The 18,611-nt window shown below is 40.9% G+C and overlaps 1 protein-coding gene across 5 annotated transcripts in view; it reads left to right on the top strand.

Moving 5' to 3' along the window:
- Positions 1 to 18,611, top strand: part of lrp1aa (low density lipoprotein receptor-related protein 1Aa) — a 102,757-nt gene that overhangs the window by 40,455 nt on the left and 43,691 nt on the right. For all 5 annotated transcript variants that reach the window (XM_085160784.1, XM_085160782.1, XM_085160781.1 and 2 more), the window contains exons 4-12: positions 188 to 307; positions 885 to 1,013; positions 1,131 to 1,394; positions 12,162 to 12,324; positions 13,975 to 14,197; positions 15,776 to 15,965; positions 16,050 to 16,193; positions 17,209 to 17,445; positions 17,761 to 17,941. In XM_085160784.1, coding sequence (XP_085016910.1) covers positions 188 to 307; positions 885 to 1,013; positions 1,131 to 1,394; positions 12,162 to 12,324; positions 13,975 to 14,197; positions 15,776 to 15,965; positions 16,050 to 16,193; positions 17,209 to 17,445; positions 17,761 to 17,941 — 1,651 coding nt within the window. The remainder of the gene's footprint in view (positions 1 to 187; positions 308 to 884; positions 1,014 to 1,130; positions 1,395 to 12,161; positions 12,325 to 13,974; positions 14,198 to 15,775; positions 15,966 to 16,049; positions 16,194 to 17,208; positions 17,446 to 17,760; positions 17,942 to 18,611) is intronic.

Below are 18,611 nucleotides of genomic sequence, written 5' to 3'. Positions count from 1 at the left end.
TGTGTTGAACGGATTATTGCATAATTATTACAAATCCCTTTCCCCGTTAGAACCACCGAGGAAGCATTTTCAGTGCAGTAGCAATATAAGTAACAGGAGACGAACATGCTTAAAAGCTGTCGTTTGTTTTTAGTGTTCATTTATTCATCATTCCTCTCTTCCATTGCTCTCTTTCCTTTTATTTCAGAGTATATCACCAACTGCTCACACATGGGCTGTAAGGAGCATTGTGCCGTTACTCCGGCAGGGCCTGCTTGTTACTGTAAGACTGGCTATGAGATCAGCCCAGATGGAAAGACATGCAAAGGTGAGTTCCTATAAATTCCGATAGTCAAGTATGGACCGCAAGTGTCTAATCATCGTGTCACGGCAGAAAAACAGTCTGTGATTCATCTTTCTGTCCTATGCGCACATTTTTTTAAGTAATAAACATGTTGTTTACAAAGCCAAACCAAAGTTTATTCAGGTTTTATAGAAGCCAAACTGAGTGCGGGTGGGTTGGGTGCTGAGAAACATGTGGAGCATTTCCTGCAAAAGTCTGTCTTGAAAATGTTGCATTTTGGCAGGTTTTTGGAGGACTTACTGGCAATGATGAGCAACACTTGTAAACCCATTTATATCATGGTTATTTTTGCAACAAACCTGGTGTCTATCTACAAATACTCACACCTTTAAGAAATTAGAAGCCAGTGGGAACATGAAAAACAAATGAGAGATGTATTTGCCAGCTTAAGCAAACTGAAAGTAAATATTAATCAGCATTTTTTCCTAAAATTATACTGTCAAGTTTTTATCCTTTTATGTTGTCCTTTCATTTCTGAGTTGTTGATGCTATTTGGTGTATTTACTGACTAATAACACCATCTGCGGTTTCTTGGATTCAGACTTTGATGAGTGCAGCCTGTACGGGACCTGCAGTCAGAACTGTACTAACACCGAAGGATCCTACACCTGTTCCTGTGTGGAAGGCTACCTGTCTCAGCCAGACAACCGCTCCTGCAAGGCCAAGAATGGTGAGTACAGTCAGGCAGCAGTAGAACTGTAGAGTGAACCAGGTTGTCTGAGTGCATATTGATGATCTCCTCGCGTTCATTCTGTTTACTCTTAGTTATGTCCGTCTTTCTTTCCAGTGCCAGTAGAGCGTCTTCCTGTCCTGTTGATCGCCAATTCCCAGAACATAAACGCCACCTTTCTGAGCGGCACCACAGTCAACAATCTGCTGTCTACCAGCACCAAACAAACCACCGCCATGGACTTCCTTTATGCTGAGGAAAAGGTCTGCTGGATCCATGTAGGAGACTCCCCCTCGTCCACAAACCTCAAATGTGCCTTCATCCCCAATCTGAAGAGCTTCACGGACGAGAGAATCATCAATATCTCCTTCAGCCTGCACCGTAAGTACAGCGCAGCATCACAGCTAAACCATTTAATGTTTATAATGTTTACAAATTACGCTTTAAATGCTTTTCAAATTATTCGATGAGCTACAGAACTTGCTCAAAAAACTCAGCACAGTATTATCTGCATAGTCCAGAGCGTGCACCAGAAAATGGTCTTCTATAGCCTTCTCTCACACTTTAATATGGGAATGTATTATTTATGTGTTTGTATTGTAATTCTGTTTCTGACAGCAATTCAACGCGAAAATGTTTTGCTGTAATTGCTCAGTGTAATTAGCTCAGTAAGGCACACTTTACACCACCTGTGGCTACATAGCAATCTGCCAAACCACTTGGGATCTTTTAAGCTTTGGCTTTTCAGTTTTCTTCTGTAGGCCTTTTGGCATAGTCAAAAACACAGGCATGCACTACACTCCAGAAATGATAATTAGACTTTTTCTCTTGGTTTATATGAAAAGGAGGAGGGACGTTTCAGCATTTTTGTAGCTTTGCATAGAAAAGTGCTTCCGTTATACATGCAGGTCTTATTAAAATGAATTGTTGATGTAATGCGTGCATTAGCTGTGACATAGCAGATATCCATTACTACTTACTTACTACTTATTACTTCTCCTGCAGCAAGGTGGACATTGTTATCTGGGAGTGATTTAGGCGTCTTTCTGTGTGATGAACATACAACCATGTTTTTGTCAGATAGACAAATAAACATCCATCCACCAGCCTTCTTTCTCCAGCTGGTCTCCAACCTGATTTAATATTTTTGTCTTGGTTGTGCATTTTTCAGATGACAGTTTGACAGAGCTTGTCGTACACCTTGGGGTAATTTAATCCGATTAGTACAGTCCCACCAAAGTCAGCCACGGGGGGCCACAAAGCAGTGTTCTCCTAGTTTTGGTCTCAAGCCCAGATAAACGGGAACACTTGTGTCACAAAGTGAACCCAGCATAAAAATTTTCACCAAATTAAACATGTGACTCATTTGTAAGATTTCCATACCGGATCAGCTGAGGGCCCAGTTAAATTCTTGTCTGGTCCTGTTGGCCAGCAGGGTGCTGGTGGAAACTGCCTGGCAAAGACAAGAAAAGAGGAGAGGGGGAAGGCATGTTCGGGGGCAGCGAGAGAGAAGTCTGCAAGAAGAAGAAGAAGAAGACGTTTTCAAATGGGGTTTTTTTTGGTCAATTTTTTTAAAGGTTAAAGAACATGAAAGTGTATATCAGAGGGGTAAATAAATACTTAAAGCACAATGTAAATAGGGTAACAAAAAATGTCCGGAAACTGGGCCAAAAGCTGAGCTGAGCTTCTCTCGGCTCTGTGCACAGTGAGTCACAGATATTATGGCAACACATTAGAAGCAGCTGTATTTTTCCATGGCTTAAGTCTCCTTTCAAAAAACACTGTAGAGTCCTTACTTGTGTAACAATGAAACTAAAAGTCAAAACCTGAGGAGAGTCACTGAATACAGACATGAGAACTTGCATGTTCCTGAGTGTAGACACCCTGCAGGTCAAGCAGTCACACCGTCTTTCTTACCTTCTTTTTTCCCTTTATCGCTCCTTTGCTTCGCACCCTGTTTCTAGTCATACTGTGGCTTGGTTTCGGGCAGCTTGTCTTCAATGAGTCAGAAGAAAACAGAGCGACAAAAACAGAAATCTCATCTTGAGAAAGCCACCTGCGATGCCTCATTACAACATCTTTTGGGAAGTTGGTTGACAGGTGGTTTGTAATCATTCGTAGCTGCAAACATTAATCGGGGACTTGGCCCTGAATCAGAACAACGCTGAATTTCTCCCTCACTTTGCCGTTCCATTTATTTTCGGAAAATAAACTGCGTGCTTCTACCCACAATCTCTTACCGTCACCTTAAGGGAAGGCTAAAATGAAAGCGAGCCTATTTTGCGAGTGCACCAGAGAAAGTGGAAGAAGTACGCAACGTCTCATTTGTACTTTATAATTGCTGAGCGGCGCCAACAGAGCTGTAACTCGATGAAGGAATGACAAGAATTGAAGAACTGGCTGGGAGAGATGGGAGGGCGTGCAGGACTTTTGATGAGCTTAGCGAGCAGACCTCTGGATATTGGTTCTGATGAGAACTGGAGGGGATCTGACACACTAAGTAGCTCCTTACAGCAGCAGGGGAAATGAGGAGTTTTAAAATTCAACAGAGGGAAGATAATGTGCTCACGAAGGTCGTGACAAAATCGAATCGGTTTATTGGAAATAGGGGAACGCCCTCAGTCCGCTGACTGAATTTGAGCGGAAAATGAGAAAGAGGGTGCACATTAAAGACAGTCTTCCTTGTGTGAACTTTCACATATTTTCACTTTACTTTTGATTTCGGGACTTCAAGCAGCCCTATAGAATAATGTAGCATGTAGTTTTGTTCTTCTCCTTTTCCTCCCCTCACATCTGCTTGGAGTGCAACCACTTGTCTCTCACTCTCTCCACATTCCTTTTCCATGTGACTAAACGAATGAAGTAACATGACAGAAAGGACTTGCTCAGCGCCGACCGTCATAGAAAGTATAGAAGCAGAATAGTGACAGACAGGCGAGCTCTGGTTTCCACATGCACACACAATGTGGTGCAGCTGTCTTTTGGAAATGTGCTAGTTGTAAACCAGATGATACTAGACAAGCTTAGAGCAGGAAAAATGGGGGATTTTGTCATCAGAGTAGAAAAAACTAAATAAAAAAGCATTTCTCTGTGTCTGTTCGCTATTGCTACATTCGTCATGAGCACATCAGTACATCATAACGCCCATCTCAAAATTACAGAAAGTGCTACATCATTACAGAGCTTGCCTTTAAGGATACAGTGTTTGCGAGTAGTAATAATAATAATTATGATCAAAGTCATTCAAAAACAAGAATTATCACAGTTGCTATAATTGTGCAGCTGTAACCAGAACCTTACAACCGACTTGCCAATTTAAGAACCAGAAGCATTTTTTTATTTATTTATTTATTTTTACATAAAGGAAATTCCACCAACCTCAGCTGGTTTCCTCAAGCCTGTCCTCCACGCACATGCACGCCCACACACACTGCAATGTTCGTTTGTAGACACAGACACATGTGTGCGCACCCACGCACTGACAAAATGGAGCACTGGCTGCATTGAAGAGCAAGGACAGGATGTGCATGACAGATGATGCAGGATTAGAGATGCTGTAAATGTGGAAGCAATCGAAGGGCGCTGCTTTTTCTGTATCCTTGTCACCATATTGTGGTTTCTGTGTCATTGTTGTTGATGGAAAATGCATTTCGGTTGCTAATGAGGCAAATCAAAATATGCTGAATTAAAGCAAGCATATCCGAGGCACAAAAGGGTTGCTGGGTATGAGCTACATAATATTGTAGGATGTGTAGATCTTTATACTATAATGACTTAAAAAAAACAAACATTTATGGCTGTGTACTTTGAGCCGTGTAAAGAATATACAGTACAAACGGGCAAGAGTTTTTGTCATCCGTTCCACATGATGATTTGAAGGGACTGCCCATCATCTTTTGTACAGGCTGGAAGGAGGAAGGAGCAGATTTACACTTACAGTTAACGTCAAAGGAGCCAGCAGGATCCAGTAACAGGGATTAACATAGGAAATGACGCACATGTGATCAGAGTGACTCATGACCTCACTATTTCACAGATGAGTTGTCCAGATGTGTCTCCACCCGTGAACACTGTCACTCTCTTATTTAGCCACATTGCCTTTTTTATTTTTTAAATTTATTTTTTGGTACTCACAAGTTTCTGAAATAAACAAATTTAAAATCAGGCAAACTTTTAATGGGATGACAGAACAAGTCTATAGCCATGATACAGCACGTTTAAAGTGTGCTATAATAATTAGCATTCCTATACACAAAGCACAAACTAAAGCATATAACAAATATGCATATTGATAATCATACTACTACAAAAGTACTACAAAGTAATGCTACTACTGCTTCACCCACAAACATCTGCCTCCTGCTCAGCTTGAGGAAAAATCCTGGGATTTTGCAGTGTAAGTAGGTAGGATCCATCTTTCTGGCACATTAATGTCCGCACTAAATTTCATGGCGTTAACGCCAAAAAGCCGGAGCTTCCAAATAATATTTACATTTTTAGAACCTTTGTTCCTGTTTGATGTACGATGATGGAGGTCAGAGGATTGTTTAAAAAGGAAAGTTGCAAAAATACCTTGTTAACATTTGATGATTTTTTTTTCCGTTTATCTCAGCACTTTCTTACTTAATAAACTGTATGTTGTTCTGCACCATTTATTCTACACCGTGGCTCTGCAGAAAACAACTGTCCTTTTAATATACAGGCGGAAAAAAAAACACTCAGAAAGCTGAGTAAACTTTACTGTGAGCAAAATGTTAATAAAAGGAGCTGCCAAAAAAAGATGACAGAGGAGTAGGCAAACAAAAAAACCCTAAAAGCTAACTAAACTAACAAAGCTGAATTAAGGCTTAAATAGAAATCACAGAGAAGCTGAAAGCATGAGCTAGAACACTTTTCCTTGACCTCAATGGGAAATGTCATGAGGTGTGCAGGAGACGTGATAAGGCTAAGCCTACTTAGCCTAGGCTCCTTATCACCACGATGTCAGATATCTGCAGTGTCGAAACTACAACATCCAGTAGATGGACTACAACATGCACGCCTTACCTGATCTTTTTGTTTTGCTTCTGTCTGGTAAAGGATCTACTACGAGCCATTTGAATGTTTCAACATGTAACTACCACCCCCCCCCCCCCCCCCAAAAAAAAAAACAAAAAACAAAAAAAAAACATATAAAAACAAAAACAAAGCAATGTGCACATTTACATGGCACAGCATCAATACCTTCATTTCATCATATCAGCAACATACCGGCTCTCATCAGCTGCCTCTCACTTGTCTGCTGTATTGTTTTGGTTAGTATGTTGCTGGCTGCCTCATCAGAGATGTCAGTTTGAGCTGCTCTTGGCAGAATATTATTGCACAACTTTTTATGCAACTTAGTAGATCACCCTGCGATTGCAGCACCGTGCTAATTTGGCCCCCTTAATAAATCTGCCTTGTTGCCAATAAAATAAAATGAATCTTATTTTCTTAGTTTTGCCTGCTGGGTAGTTATAATTCCTCTCCAGCTCCTTGTTTAGCATTTCTGTGACTGAATTAAAATGTTTTTGTTTTGTTTTGTTTTAATAAATTGATGATACTCCTAAAGGTTAGAATGCAACAGACATCACTAATGCAATCTGAAGGATACAGAACCTTTACCAGACTTTGATCCATTAATATCAATGTAAACTTGATTTGTGGAGCTTAGATACAATCTCCATGCAAGATAACAGTTTGACGAGAAGCAGATTTTATTGCAGCGGCGTGGCATTCAGAGATTAGCTGCGCATTTATCAGCCTGTTCAAAATTCAAACCATATCAATAGGTTATGGCACGAAATGGAAAATGCATTTATAATTAACATGCAGGTGATCTGCGCAACTTTGTCAGTTATCTATGAATGATGGGATGGCATTATCCTCTTTCATGAAGGATGGTCCAGTGTATCCTCTGCTAAAGGAGGTAATAAAGGAAGCACAGAAGCGCATTTCCTTAGTATTTATTTAGAGTTGCTCTTATTATGACTGCGACACAGATACTTCCACGTCTCCTTCCTCAGTTAGAAACCTTTCTAAAGGAAACTGACTTGACAAAACTTGTGGTACACACAAGCTCTGTCAAGGAGACATGGTAACATGAAAAACAAATACCAAACATATTTCCCTTTTTTAGGGAACACAGAAAGACGTGACAGAGGGAAGTAGAGACGGAAACAACAAGGACACTAAGCGAGCAAATATGAAACTGAAGCAAAATACAAATCAAGCATCCAGAGCTAACGCTAGAGCAGCAGGACAGTCTAAACTGGTACCCAAGAGCTCAAATGAAATCAAACAGAGATAAGTTTACATTTACTAAAAATCAGCCTTTGATGCTTCATGCTATGCACAGGAGGGCTGATCCCGGAGCTGCCAGTAAGCCCCCCTCATCTCAGCTTGTACTCTAAGAGCCAAAGTACCTGCTACCCTTGCACAACCAGCTACAGTACGCTGCTTAGGACAGACACTGGGCTGAAATCTCCTTAAAGGGTCATGTGCTGTTAAAAGGCAAGCCAGTCAGCACATTTTTAAGTCTTTCCATTCAACACTTGGTCAGCTTTAAGTTTCCCTCGCTCCCTTTCTGCTCCTTTACCCGCCTCACTCATTTTAGTTTGCATATTTTTTCTTATTTAACACGGAGACTGGGTTGTGCAGTATGAGGGATTGGTGTTAAAGCTTCAAACATTTCAAATTGACAGCCATGAAGTCTCAAAGCCATATCTGCCGCTTTAAACGTGATGATACTGATAGAAGCACGCTAATGCGTCCTTCTGTTAGCGGCGTAGTACAATGCTGGGCCCCCGTGACTGCCCTCCTACGTGCGCAGTTGCTTGTGTAAAACGTTGTTGAGCTCCTAGAAATAAATTTTAACTCCATTAGCTCGTCATGCACTTGTTTTTCTTAGACCAATGGGGAGCAGCCTACGAACCAAAAACACGAAGAAAATGAGTTGTTTAGAGAAAGGAAGGCTAAATGAATAAGGCAGCTGTTTCTGTTTTTTCAATTATACGGTGTTGTTTTTTATAGCATAGTTTCAGACAGACAGAGCTGCAGTTAATGAATCCAGACTGTTTTCCCACCTCTTGGGAACAGACAAAGGGGAGGAATGGGGGATGATGCATGGAGGAGGAGAGAGAGGAGAATGGGAGGAGATAGAAAAGTCTGTGGCTTTGCTGAGGCCATTTCTGCTCAGCAGAGGTGCAGGAAAACCTTTTTTTTTTTTTCATGGTTTTCAGTAATCTTGCACAATCTCCTCTTTTCTCCCTCAGTTGTTTACCCAGTGTTTAATCTGGGAATCGGTGTTGTGAGGCAGCTGGAAGCATTTAAACAGAGAAAAAAAAAATTAAGAGCACCTTTGGGACTTACGGCCGCTGATTCCATAAACCTCAGAAATGCTGCTGCACAATTGCCAAGTTTCCCTAGTGGAAATCAGATCTCTGCCTCGCCATCTTTCTTCTCTTCTCTCACTTTTTTTTCTCACTATTTTTGTCTTTCTCTTTTTCTGTACGGCTGCATTTTTCTTTTATCCCTTTTCCACTTTTGTTCAGGCTCAAAATATTTGAAGGTGGTCCGTTTCCCTTCCTTTTGTTTTTTAAGCTCTTCACAAAAAATGTGAGTTATGTTTTTTTAAACAAGAGTTTAAACAGATTTATTGGTTCATTGCTGGTGAATTTTCACTATGGGCACTTTTACTGCATTCTTATACTAAGGAATCTGCTTCATCATTTCCCGAACCCAAACGTCTCTTTCCTGGTTGAAGAAAATTGATCCTCAGATTTCCCCTAAAGTCAGCACGGGGACCTGATCACTCTGGTAAACATACTGCCATGTTACACCACCACCCAAACCTCCGAGTGCTGCGTCCAAGGACCCCTACAGTATGACTTTAGCCCTACATACGAAGTGTTTGCGTAGAGTGTGTTAGGATAGTTCTGTGGAGAGCTGAGCCAAAGCAGCTGTAAAAATACAGGCCTTGTGATATGGGAAGCCTGCCTCACCAGGATTTCTCTTACTTTCTCTCTAGTATATGCATAGTTTGTATCTGCCATGCCAAAATGAATATTTACAGGTACGTTTGCTGGTGCTGGAAGAAGTGTTCAGCTGTTTTGCATAAGTAAAAGTAAAAAAGTAGCAAAGGGTTATGTTCACAGCTTGTTTCTGTGGCATCTCAAGAGACTAAAAGCAAAGAAAAATCATTTCATGTTGGTCGGTTGCATGAAGATGGCTGATTTCATAGTCAGTCATCTGTCATATGTTTCCCCTGCACAGACTGCATAATATTTTGCCTCCATGGAGCCAGACTTTCGGATTTTTGAAAGTGATGAGCAATAGGTCTCCAGGCTTTCAAGATGTCTTTGACAGAGAATCACAAACTAGTATTTCTGCACCAACAAGTAGATTCCCAAATTTGTAGAAGACTTGACACATTTCGACATGCAGTCCAGTATGTCCTAAAAAAGGATCTGAGGAAAGTGGACAAGTAGAGGACAGAAAAAGAAAGGTGTAGGGGCTTAAGAAAAACTATCTACAGAATATGAGGAGTAACTTAGTCCTTAGGAAACAGACACCTGACACAGGACCTGAGAGATTGCAATTTCTTTAAGTATTTTGTAGGAATAGTTCTCCAGGTTTCTTAAAGGACATTCAAAGCTCTTCTTTGGATGCTGGCTGCCTTTTCTGTTCTGTTCTCTATCAAGATGACCCCATATTGCTTTGATGATATTGAGGTCTGAGCCCTGGGGAGGCCTATGACCCGTGGCTGATAGCGATCTATTGTGTTTGGAATCATTTCATGCTAATCAGATGTTTTCCTTTTTCCACATTGACAATTCCATTGATTTTGACAAGATTCCTAACACCACTGGTTGAAATCCAGACCTAAACCATGACAGAGCCTGCAAAATGTTTTACAGATGGCTTTAGACACTCGGTGTTGCACCTCTCTGCTGAACCCATCTTTAAATATAGGTTCATCGCTCCATAAGAACTGTTGCCGTTGATTTTTCAGCCCAGTTTTTGTGCTATTTGGACACCTTTTCAGCCTTTTCGCTCATTTTCCTTCCCTTAGGAATGGCTTTTTCACAGCCATTCTAATTAGGCTTTGGCAAACAATAGATGGATCAACTAGATTTTATTTTGGTTGCTTGTTTGTGTCATTGTTACAATTTTTTCTTTTTTGCTGTCTTTAATATATATGTCTGTGAACACTTTTGAACCTTTTGCATTATACAGATAAAATTCACTTGACTAACGCTAACAAACTCAGTTACTAAACTGCTTCCGCAAACACAGATAACTGCTAATTAGTGCTGCGTAACATCCAAATAAAATACTGTAATTTCCCTCACCAAAAATGAAGCACAGACTTTGCAGATTGGCTGTTAGTACAATTACCCACACAGCAAGCCTTATCATTTGTCAGATAATTGCATAAAGACACCAGCACAAACAGAGAAGTCCAGTTCAGTGACTTGAGTAAGCAGCCTAGCAGTCATTTAGGGGCAATTTCAGCCTGTGTCGACGCCCACCTGTCACAAAGTATCCCCACGTCTAATAATGCTTAACTTTAAGCCTTAATTTAATCTAAACAGGTATGTAACCAATAAAAACCCCTGTGTAATAAAGGTGAAAATCAGACAAAGCAAAGAAATGTAATGTGAGACATTTTAGAACTGTGTAATGCCATCTGGCACTGGTGATGTCATTTCCTTGCAGGGAGTTCAGATGCAGGACTGAGGTTCTGGCTACAGCTTCCTCCGAATGTCCAAATGTCAACACACAGACACACACACGCACACATACCTGCCTTACTTTGAGTATGACTTAAGAGCTTGCTGTAAACTTGCCATGAATCAAATATAAACACCAGAAAAATTAAACACACGTGGTGATGAGAAGCACTTTACTGTGAGGAAAAAGTATTTGTTAAGCCACATCTTTTAAAACAGTATTGGAAATCGACTTTATTCATTTACCAGCAGTTCAATCTGCTGAGAAGGAAAGAGTCTAATCATGTTTTACAACTTTATATGATGTATACTTTGTTAAAAGTATAGAATTAACAGTAAAAAAGTTACAGCACTCATATGAAAAGGAGTATAGTCTACAATATATAAAATATATTATTGGATTATTACTTAATTATGTGTCTGGTGTTATTTCTCGTCTGAGCTTTGAGCTTTTTTCCAACCTGCCAGATAAATGAAGGTATTTGAAAAATATATCCATTTCAGCATTAAGAGTATGTATAAAAATGCAAAATATAAAGAACTTATGCGTAATTCTCTTGCCGTTGTGCTTCACCAATGCAATGTACTTAAATTGGTAACAGTGAGAGTAACAGGTAGTGATAATTCCAGGCCTTTAATATCCTCCCATCTCCATTCATCTTCAACAAAAGCTTTCTGTCTCTGATTGTTGGCTCTGATTCATTGCGGCTGTGCTGCTGTTTGATGAGGAAGGGGGTCTGTTAATGTAACGTTTCTTTTTACTCTATTTTCTCCTTCCTCAGACCCCTCCCCTCTCCACCGCATTCGGCACAGTTTTGATAGGGGAAGGGACGTTACAGTCTTTATGTCGGTCTGAATTTGAGCTTTGGTAGGCTTTAAATGTTCCATAAACTTTGCGTGTGGTGCTGTGCGCACACGTCGACGTGTTTGATTTTTGTCCCGTGTGTGGGGAGCGGAGCCTGGGGAAAATAAACCCAGTGAAAAACCACACAGAGACGTCAGCTCTGAGGTACCACTATGGCAACATCACATAACCCGAAGCAACAAACAGGCTCTCTCATATTTTGCTGAAGTGATTTTAAGTGACAGACACAGTACTTAGACTTTGGCTAATTGGCGTTAGCTGTCGTCTCGTTTGTCAGTCAGGGAAAGCGATCCGAATGCGAACCTGACGTCCTGGACTGTGTGCGAATGTGTGCATGAGAGAGAGTGTCTGCAGCACACCGCTGCAGCACGAGCCAAACCTCTTACCCATCTCCTAGAAATAAAAACAACATCATCGCACGCCACAAGTTCCATACTAGTCACTGAATCATTATAAGTACAGTTTTTGCTTCACCTTTCTCCCTCTGTGTCCTATCTTCTCCCTCAACCCACTTTCAACTTTTCTATCCAGATGTGGAGCAGATGGCCATTGACTGGCTGACCGGAAACTTCTACTTTGTGGATGACGTGGATGACAGGATCTTCGTGTGTGACAAGAATGGGCAGACATGTGTTACCCTCCTGGATCAGGAGCTGTACAACCCCAAAGGCATCGCTCTGGACCCCACCATGGGGTGAGTGTGGTCACTTTCTTAAAGTACGGAGGGAAGAACATCACACAAACTTTGTCCAGCGACTGCGTCGTGTCATCCATCGCTGTTAGTCAACTTTAAAATATGTGGAAATAGAGGAAAAAAAACAGGATAAATTGGATGTTTGGAAGCTGGAGTAATTGAGCGCAGATGTTGGCGGTATGCTGAGTGTATAAGGTTTTGAGAGGAAAAGCATGTTTTTGTTTTCGGCACTTTTGTTTATGAGCAAACTTTCCAGCTGAATTCCTGAAAGTGTGTCTGTATCTGCTGCGCGTGGTCGTGATTCTGAGAGATCGTTCTTCGGAGAAAACTGCACGAATGCAAGAATGTGCGTTCGCGTGCACGTATTTGCTTGTAGTTTTCCTCCCACACGACTTTCTCTGCTGTAATTGGTTCGTTCAGGAACAGGTAGAGCTGCTGGAGCTGGCTGTTCTTTTGGTAATCGGCAGTGTCATTAGAGGGAGAAAACAGCAATAACAAACACTGACACAGCAAAAAAAAAAGTTTTAGTTGTGCTTTTAATAATCTGCAGGCTGACTTTCACTTTGAGTGACATACAAGTAAAAGACAAAATTTAATAAATAAATACATAACATCGCTCTGTTTTTTCCTGCCTTCATCTACTCATTAGCAGTTGCTTCATTTTTCTGTTATGAAAGGATTTTGAGAGGTCTACTTTAGAGAAGGACTCACAGCTCGCTTGTGTAACACATGTTTTTCACAGTAGACGCTGTTTGTTAACACGTTTACAGGGACTGTGAGCAGGATTTGATGATTTGATGTCATAAACAAGTAATTTTATTTTATTTTTTTATATTTCTGCTCTGGCAACAATGAAAACTTATAGTCTAACAAACTGGTTTTGGAAGGAAAAATGTTATCAGATCTCAAATATCCATCAAAAAGCCCAAAATAAAGTTTTCAGTATTTTGTCCAACCAGAAGTGAAAATCTGTCAATCAGCGGCATCTCTGGGAGCGGGCTATAAGGTGCTCCCGACACCTCCTGAAATATGTTTGGTCTCCCTGGCACCCCCCCACCCTACTCCCACCCAAAAAGCCACTGGACTAGAGTGCTGTTAATCTTACAGTACCCAACAGAGAGCACAGACAGGACCAGTAGGAATGTAACTGAGTACATTTACTCAACTACTTTCTCAGGCTTTATGTACTTGTAGTTCATTTACAGGTGACGTCTTGCTTGTAAATGAGACATCAAGTCTGTGTGGGATTACCTGTATAAATAAATGTTAGATAAATAAAAAAAATTCAAGTATTTCCATATACTCTGCATTTCAAGTGTAATTACTGCCTATAGATCAAGCTACTCAGCTATATATATGTCATTAATATAAACAGCTGCAACATTAAAGAGATATAGATATCTGTGAACTATAATTTTTAGTTACTGAAAAAGTCAGAATACTTTTTTCTACTTTAAAAAGTATCTATTACAAGATTATGTTTACATATTAAATCTGCAATATGACACAGGGCTGCATATAACCTTGAAAACTGTGCTTTGCAGACCAATTTGCATCTTTGGTGCCCCCTGTGCCCCCCTTGTACTCCATTCAGAAAAATCATGAAAACACCCCTGCTATCAGTCCATTTCTTCTCACTTCTTTCTATAGGAAGGTGTTCTTCACAGACTACGGACAGATCCCCAAGGTGGAGCGCTGTGACATGGATGGCCAGAACCGCACCAAGTTGGTGGACAGTAAGATCGTCTTCCCCCATGGCATCACGCTGGACCTTGTCAGCAGGCTGGTGTACTGGGCTGATGCCTATCTAGACTATATTGAGGTGGTGGACTATGAAGGCAAGAACCGGCACACCATCATTCAGGGACTGCTGGTAAGAAAATAATCTCATTATTATCTCTCTTTAGCTGTAAGAAATTCCCCATAATGCTGTTTAACATGCTCTGGAGCTCTGTACACGATATGTTACCCCAGTGTGCGCCTTTAATGCGTTCTTAGCCAGTGAGTGATTAGCAGGGAGAAGATGGTGGACATTTGGCTTTTCATTAAATAAGCTGATTAATCGTGTCCAATATTGAGGCTGTTGATGTTGCTGCGCTGTTGAAGCACATTGGCTCTTAAACCTGTTACCATGGCTTTTACTGTGATCTGTGGGGGAAGTAACAGCTTTCATTTACTCACTGAACCTAAGGGCACAGACATGCACACACACACACGCACATAAACTGCCACCTCTTGTTATATATGTGTGTGTGCGCACCTGTGATAGACCATTAGTACATGCACATCCTTCCCTTACAGGATAAAAAGAACCGTGGTTATGGATGGTGCTGAGTCAGGGCTGTTTTACCAAGTCGGTGTATGTGTTTGCTGAGACTTAGCACACACTCTCTTAAAGGTGCAAGCTGTGTAAAAAGTAATAACGTTGAGATCACACACACAGTCCGTCAGTCTGGTTTGTGTTGTCTACATCTGGAAGCTAAGGTGACCTAATGCACTATTGTTAATTGTTGCCTGAATCCAGATTATGATAGGGAGAAGTATGTAAATGTAATCTTTAAGGTAGTTTGTGTTTATCAGTGTGTCTGATATCCACAATGATAGGCCTCAGTTCCATGTCAGATTTCGTGTTGTTCCGGTGTTTTTGTATTTCCTGCTGACTTTGTCAGCTAAAGGCAAGTGCTGCGTGAGCACTCATCATGTTTGAGAGCTCTGGACTATTTTCGGTCTCGGTCACACTTTGCACCATGCTGACCACGGGAAATTCTACTTTTTGGCTTTTTAAAATTGTATATCGGGGCACCTCAAACAGCTTGACCACTGTTCTACACATGTGCGCATGGTTTATTCAACTAAAGGTGACATAGCAACACAACATCTGTTTAATGGTAAAAGAGTTTTTTAAAAATCAAACCATCGGAAATGTCACCAAAGAAGATCACAAAGAGGAGAAAACGATTTTGTTTTGGTGGTAAGTTGCCATGGAATGAGGAAAATAATAGCTACCAAATTGTCCCCATACAGAGAAAAGAAAAGACTCGCTCAAGGAAAATGTCACAAAGCAAGGAGTGACAGATCCATTGTTGTATATTGGCGATGCAGGGGAGTGCACTACTAAAAAAACAGCTCTTGGATTGCATTTATTTGTTCAAATTTATGAAAGTTAAACCCCTTTTTATGAGGTTACACACAAAGGCAATACTAAAGTGTTTCTGCGTGGACGTCACGAGGGCTTAGATGATTTTTTACAGTCTCTGCAGACTAATAAAGCGCTTGTAGGTCTATTTTTTTGTAAAGACTATTAGTCAGAGAGGCTTTGTTTATGGAAAACTTATTTTGTATCAGTATTTGTACATGTAAGTTTAACAACAAGAGACGAAACACATGAAATACTGAAAAAAATAAAGCGTTTTTTGTGCTTTCCTCTCCCTCTGATTTGTGTTGTTTTTAGATTGAGCATCTGTATGGGCTGACTGTATTTGAAAACTATCTCTACGCCACCAACTCAGACAACGCTAACATGCAGCCCAAGACCAGTGTGATCAGGGTGAACCGCTTCAACAGCACAGACTACCAGGTGGTGACCAGGGTGGACAAGGGAGGAGCTCTGCACGTCTACCACCAGAGACGGCAGCCCCCAGGTAGACATGCCCGCACATATACATCATTCCTAGGTGGATATTTTTATTATGAGACTCATTTTTTCCCTCTTTCTTGGCTTCTAGTGCGCAGCCACGCATGCGAGGAGGACCAGTTTGGGAAGGCTGGAGGCTGCTCCGACATCTGTCTGTTGGGGAATGGCCAAAAGACGCGGACTTGCCGCTGTCGCTCTGGATTTAGCTTGGGTAGCGATGGCAAATCTTGCAAAAGTGAGTGGGAATGAATGGTGACTGAGCTCCAGCGATTGTAAATCAACACATTCATCAAAAGTTATATGTGTGTCGAACATTTACTGTAGCAGTGGGCTCCTGAACTTCCCAGTGGGTGTATGGGGGCATAGCTCAAGTAATTTGAAAGTTTGCTAAAAAAACAAGTTTGTTGAATTGTGTCGTGCATAAGATATTTACATGTAGAAATGCCATTTTTAAGAGCCCTATGAGAAGGTATTATAAAGGCCTTTCTATGAGAAGAGCTGCTTTAAGTGTATTTTGGTCTAAACTGTTGCCTTGGCTCGGATCTATGTAGATTCAGTTTGAAGTCACCAGATTAACAGATGTCTCGAGCAGTTGCTGTCTGTCTGTGTTCATTCTCCTGTAGATTTAATCCTGCTATCTCACTGATTGAGTCTAAACACAACTCTCTCCTTCTACCTCAGTGACTCTATATCAAATGATCTGCGAACCAAGTTGTACAAGTCATTTATCGATGTATGAAATGATCTCTTCTGCTGTCCTGCATATGCAGTCTTTCTGTTCTCAAGTTATTTGCAGAGTTGAGTTTTCTGAAAGTAACGCCGGCACTGAGCTCCAGCATCTGTTTTATGTATTTTAACAGCATTGCTGGCTCTTTGCTGGCCGCTCCACAAAGCTGTCAGTGTGATTCAGCTTATTCCGAGAAGTGTTTTACTATCCACCAATAACAGCTTTATATTGATCTGCGTACTGAGAAAAGAACGTCCTTGAAAATGGCAATATTGATTGACCCAAAGGGCACCCATCCTCTTCTTTCGCTATCTCATTAAAAATCACTTAATTTTCATTTTTGGGCTTTTGTTGAACTTGCATTTTTTTTAACATTGATAATCCATATAAATTATTCAGAAATAACTGTGTCAGCATATGAGTTGACCTCTAATTTTGATTCCTTTAAAAAAAATAAAATAAAGAACAGTAAATGATGGTCTAAGTTGAAGTGTTTTACCTTTATTCCCTTGTTTTGCCACAGAACCAGAGCACGAGCTCTTCCTGGTCTATGGTAAAGGTCGCCCGGGGGTCATCAGAGGCATGGACATGAATGCTAAGGTGCCAGATGAGTACATGATCCCGATCGAAAATCTAATGAACCCGAGAGCGCTGGATTTTCACGCCGAGACCGAGTTCATTTACTTTGCTGACGCCACCAGCTACATGATTGGGCGCCAGAAGATTGATGGAACGGAGAGGGATACCATTCTGAAGGAAGGTACGGCAACAGCAGCTGATTGGAGAGACCAAAACGACATGCCAAGATTATGAGCTAGTTTAGTGATTTTCCATAATAATCTAAAAAATGCATTTCTTAAAAAAGAATTTGTAGCCATATTGTAAAAGACTGTTTTTGTTGATCTGGCTTAAAACTATTTGAGATAAAAAAGTGCTTTACAATATGACTCTTATTTTCAGTCCCGTTTATAACAAATAGCAACTACAGCCTCTTTCAGTACCTTACTTATAAAGCATGTGATATGCTTTATGCTGTGTAGAAAAACTTCACAGCCACTGTTTGTGTTTGTCTCAGCGATCCACACGGTGGAGGGTATAGCTGTGGACTGGATGGCTGACAACTTGTACTGGACGGATGACGGGCCCAAGAAAACTATCAGTGTGGCTCGACTGGAAAAGGCTTCACGGACCCGGAAAACACTGATTGAAGGGAAAATGACTCACCCTCGTGCCATTGTAGTGGATCCCCTTCATGGGTAATATGGATAAAGAGATGAAGGGAGGAATAGAGTGCAGAGAGAACAGATATCAGTAAAGAGCAGGTAGAGGAAATTATGGTAATAAGGTACAAGTGAAAGCAGATAAGAGATAATAATAATAATAGGTGATCGTTACATCTGGTTGTCTGTCTGATGACTCAAGTAAAAAAATACCCACCCTGCTGCTCACCTCTCAGTAAAACCAAAGCAACATTTCTGTCTGCTCTCTTTGTTTGCTTTTATCTTGTCTGTTGCATCAGAGATTTCTGTTGCTTTTCCTTGTTAGCAGTATCTTTGTATCATCCAGCCGAAGCCCTTTGATCATTTTTCACTCAGTGCTGCTGACCATTTTCCCCTCGAATTGGAGAGTCCTTTCTGATTACACCTATCACACCTTATTTACTAAAACAGATGGAGCATTTTGTATATTAGCTCCATTAGCGCCATTTCATTTGCATGCAGCCATATTGCTCTTTCAAATAATTCTTTATAATGGTGTACATGGATGTGTCTTATTGATAAGACCTCCTGTGCTCTTTCCTGAGAAATACATGCTCATAAACCCACGCAAAGACACGCACACACATTGGATTGCTAGTGACAGGGTGATGTGTGTCCACACACTTCCCTGGGGAAAGGCACTCACTTCTACTAATGCCTGTAATCA

Source organism: Neolamprologus multifasciatus, chromosome 5, assembly GCF_963576455.1.
Source record: "Neolamprologus multifasciatus chromosome 5, fNeoMul1.2, whole genome shotgun sequence".
NCBI classification, from domain to species: domain Eukaryota; kingdom Metazoa; phylum Chordata; class Actinopteri; order Cichliformes; family Cichlidae; genus Neolamprologus; species Neolamprologus multifasciatus.
Note: the sequence above shows the minus strand (reverse complement) of the source record. Positions and strands in the feature narration are given on the sequence as shown.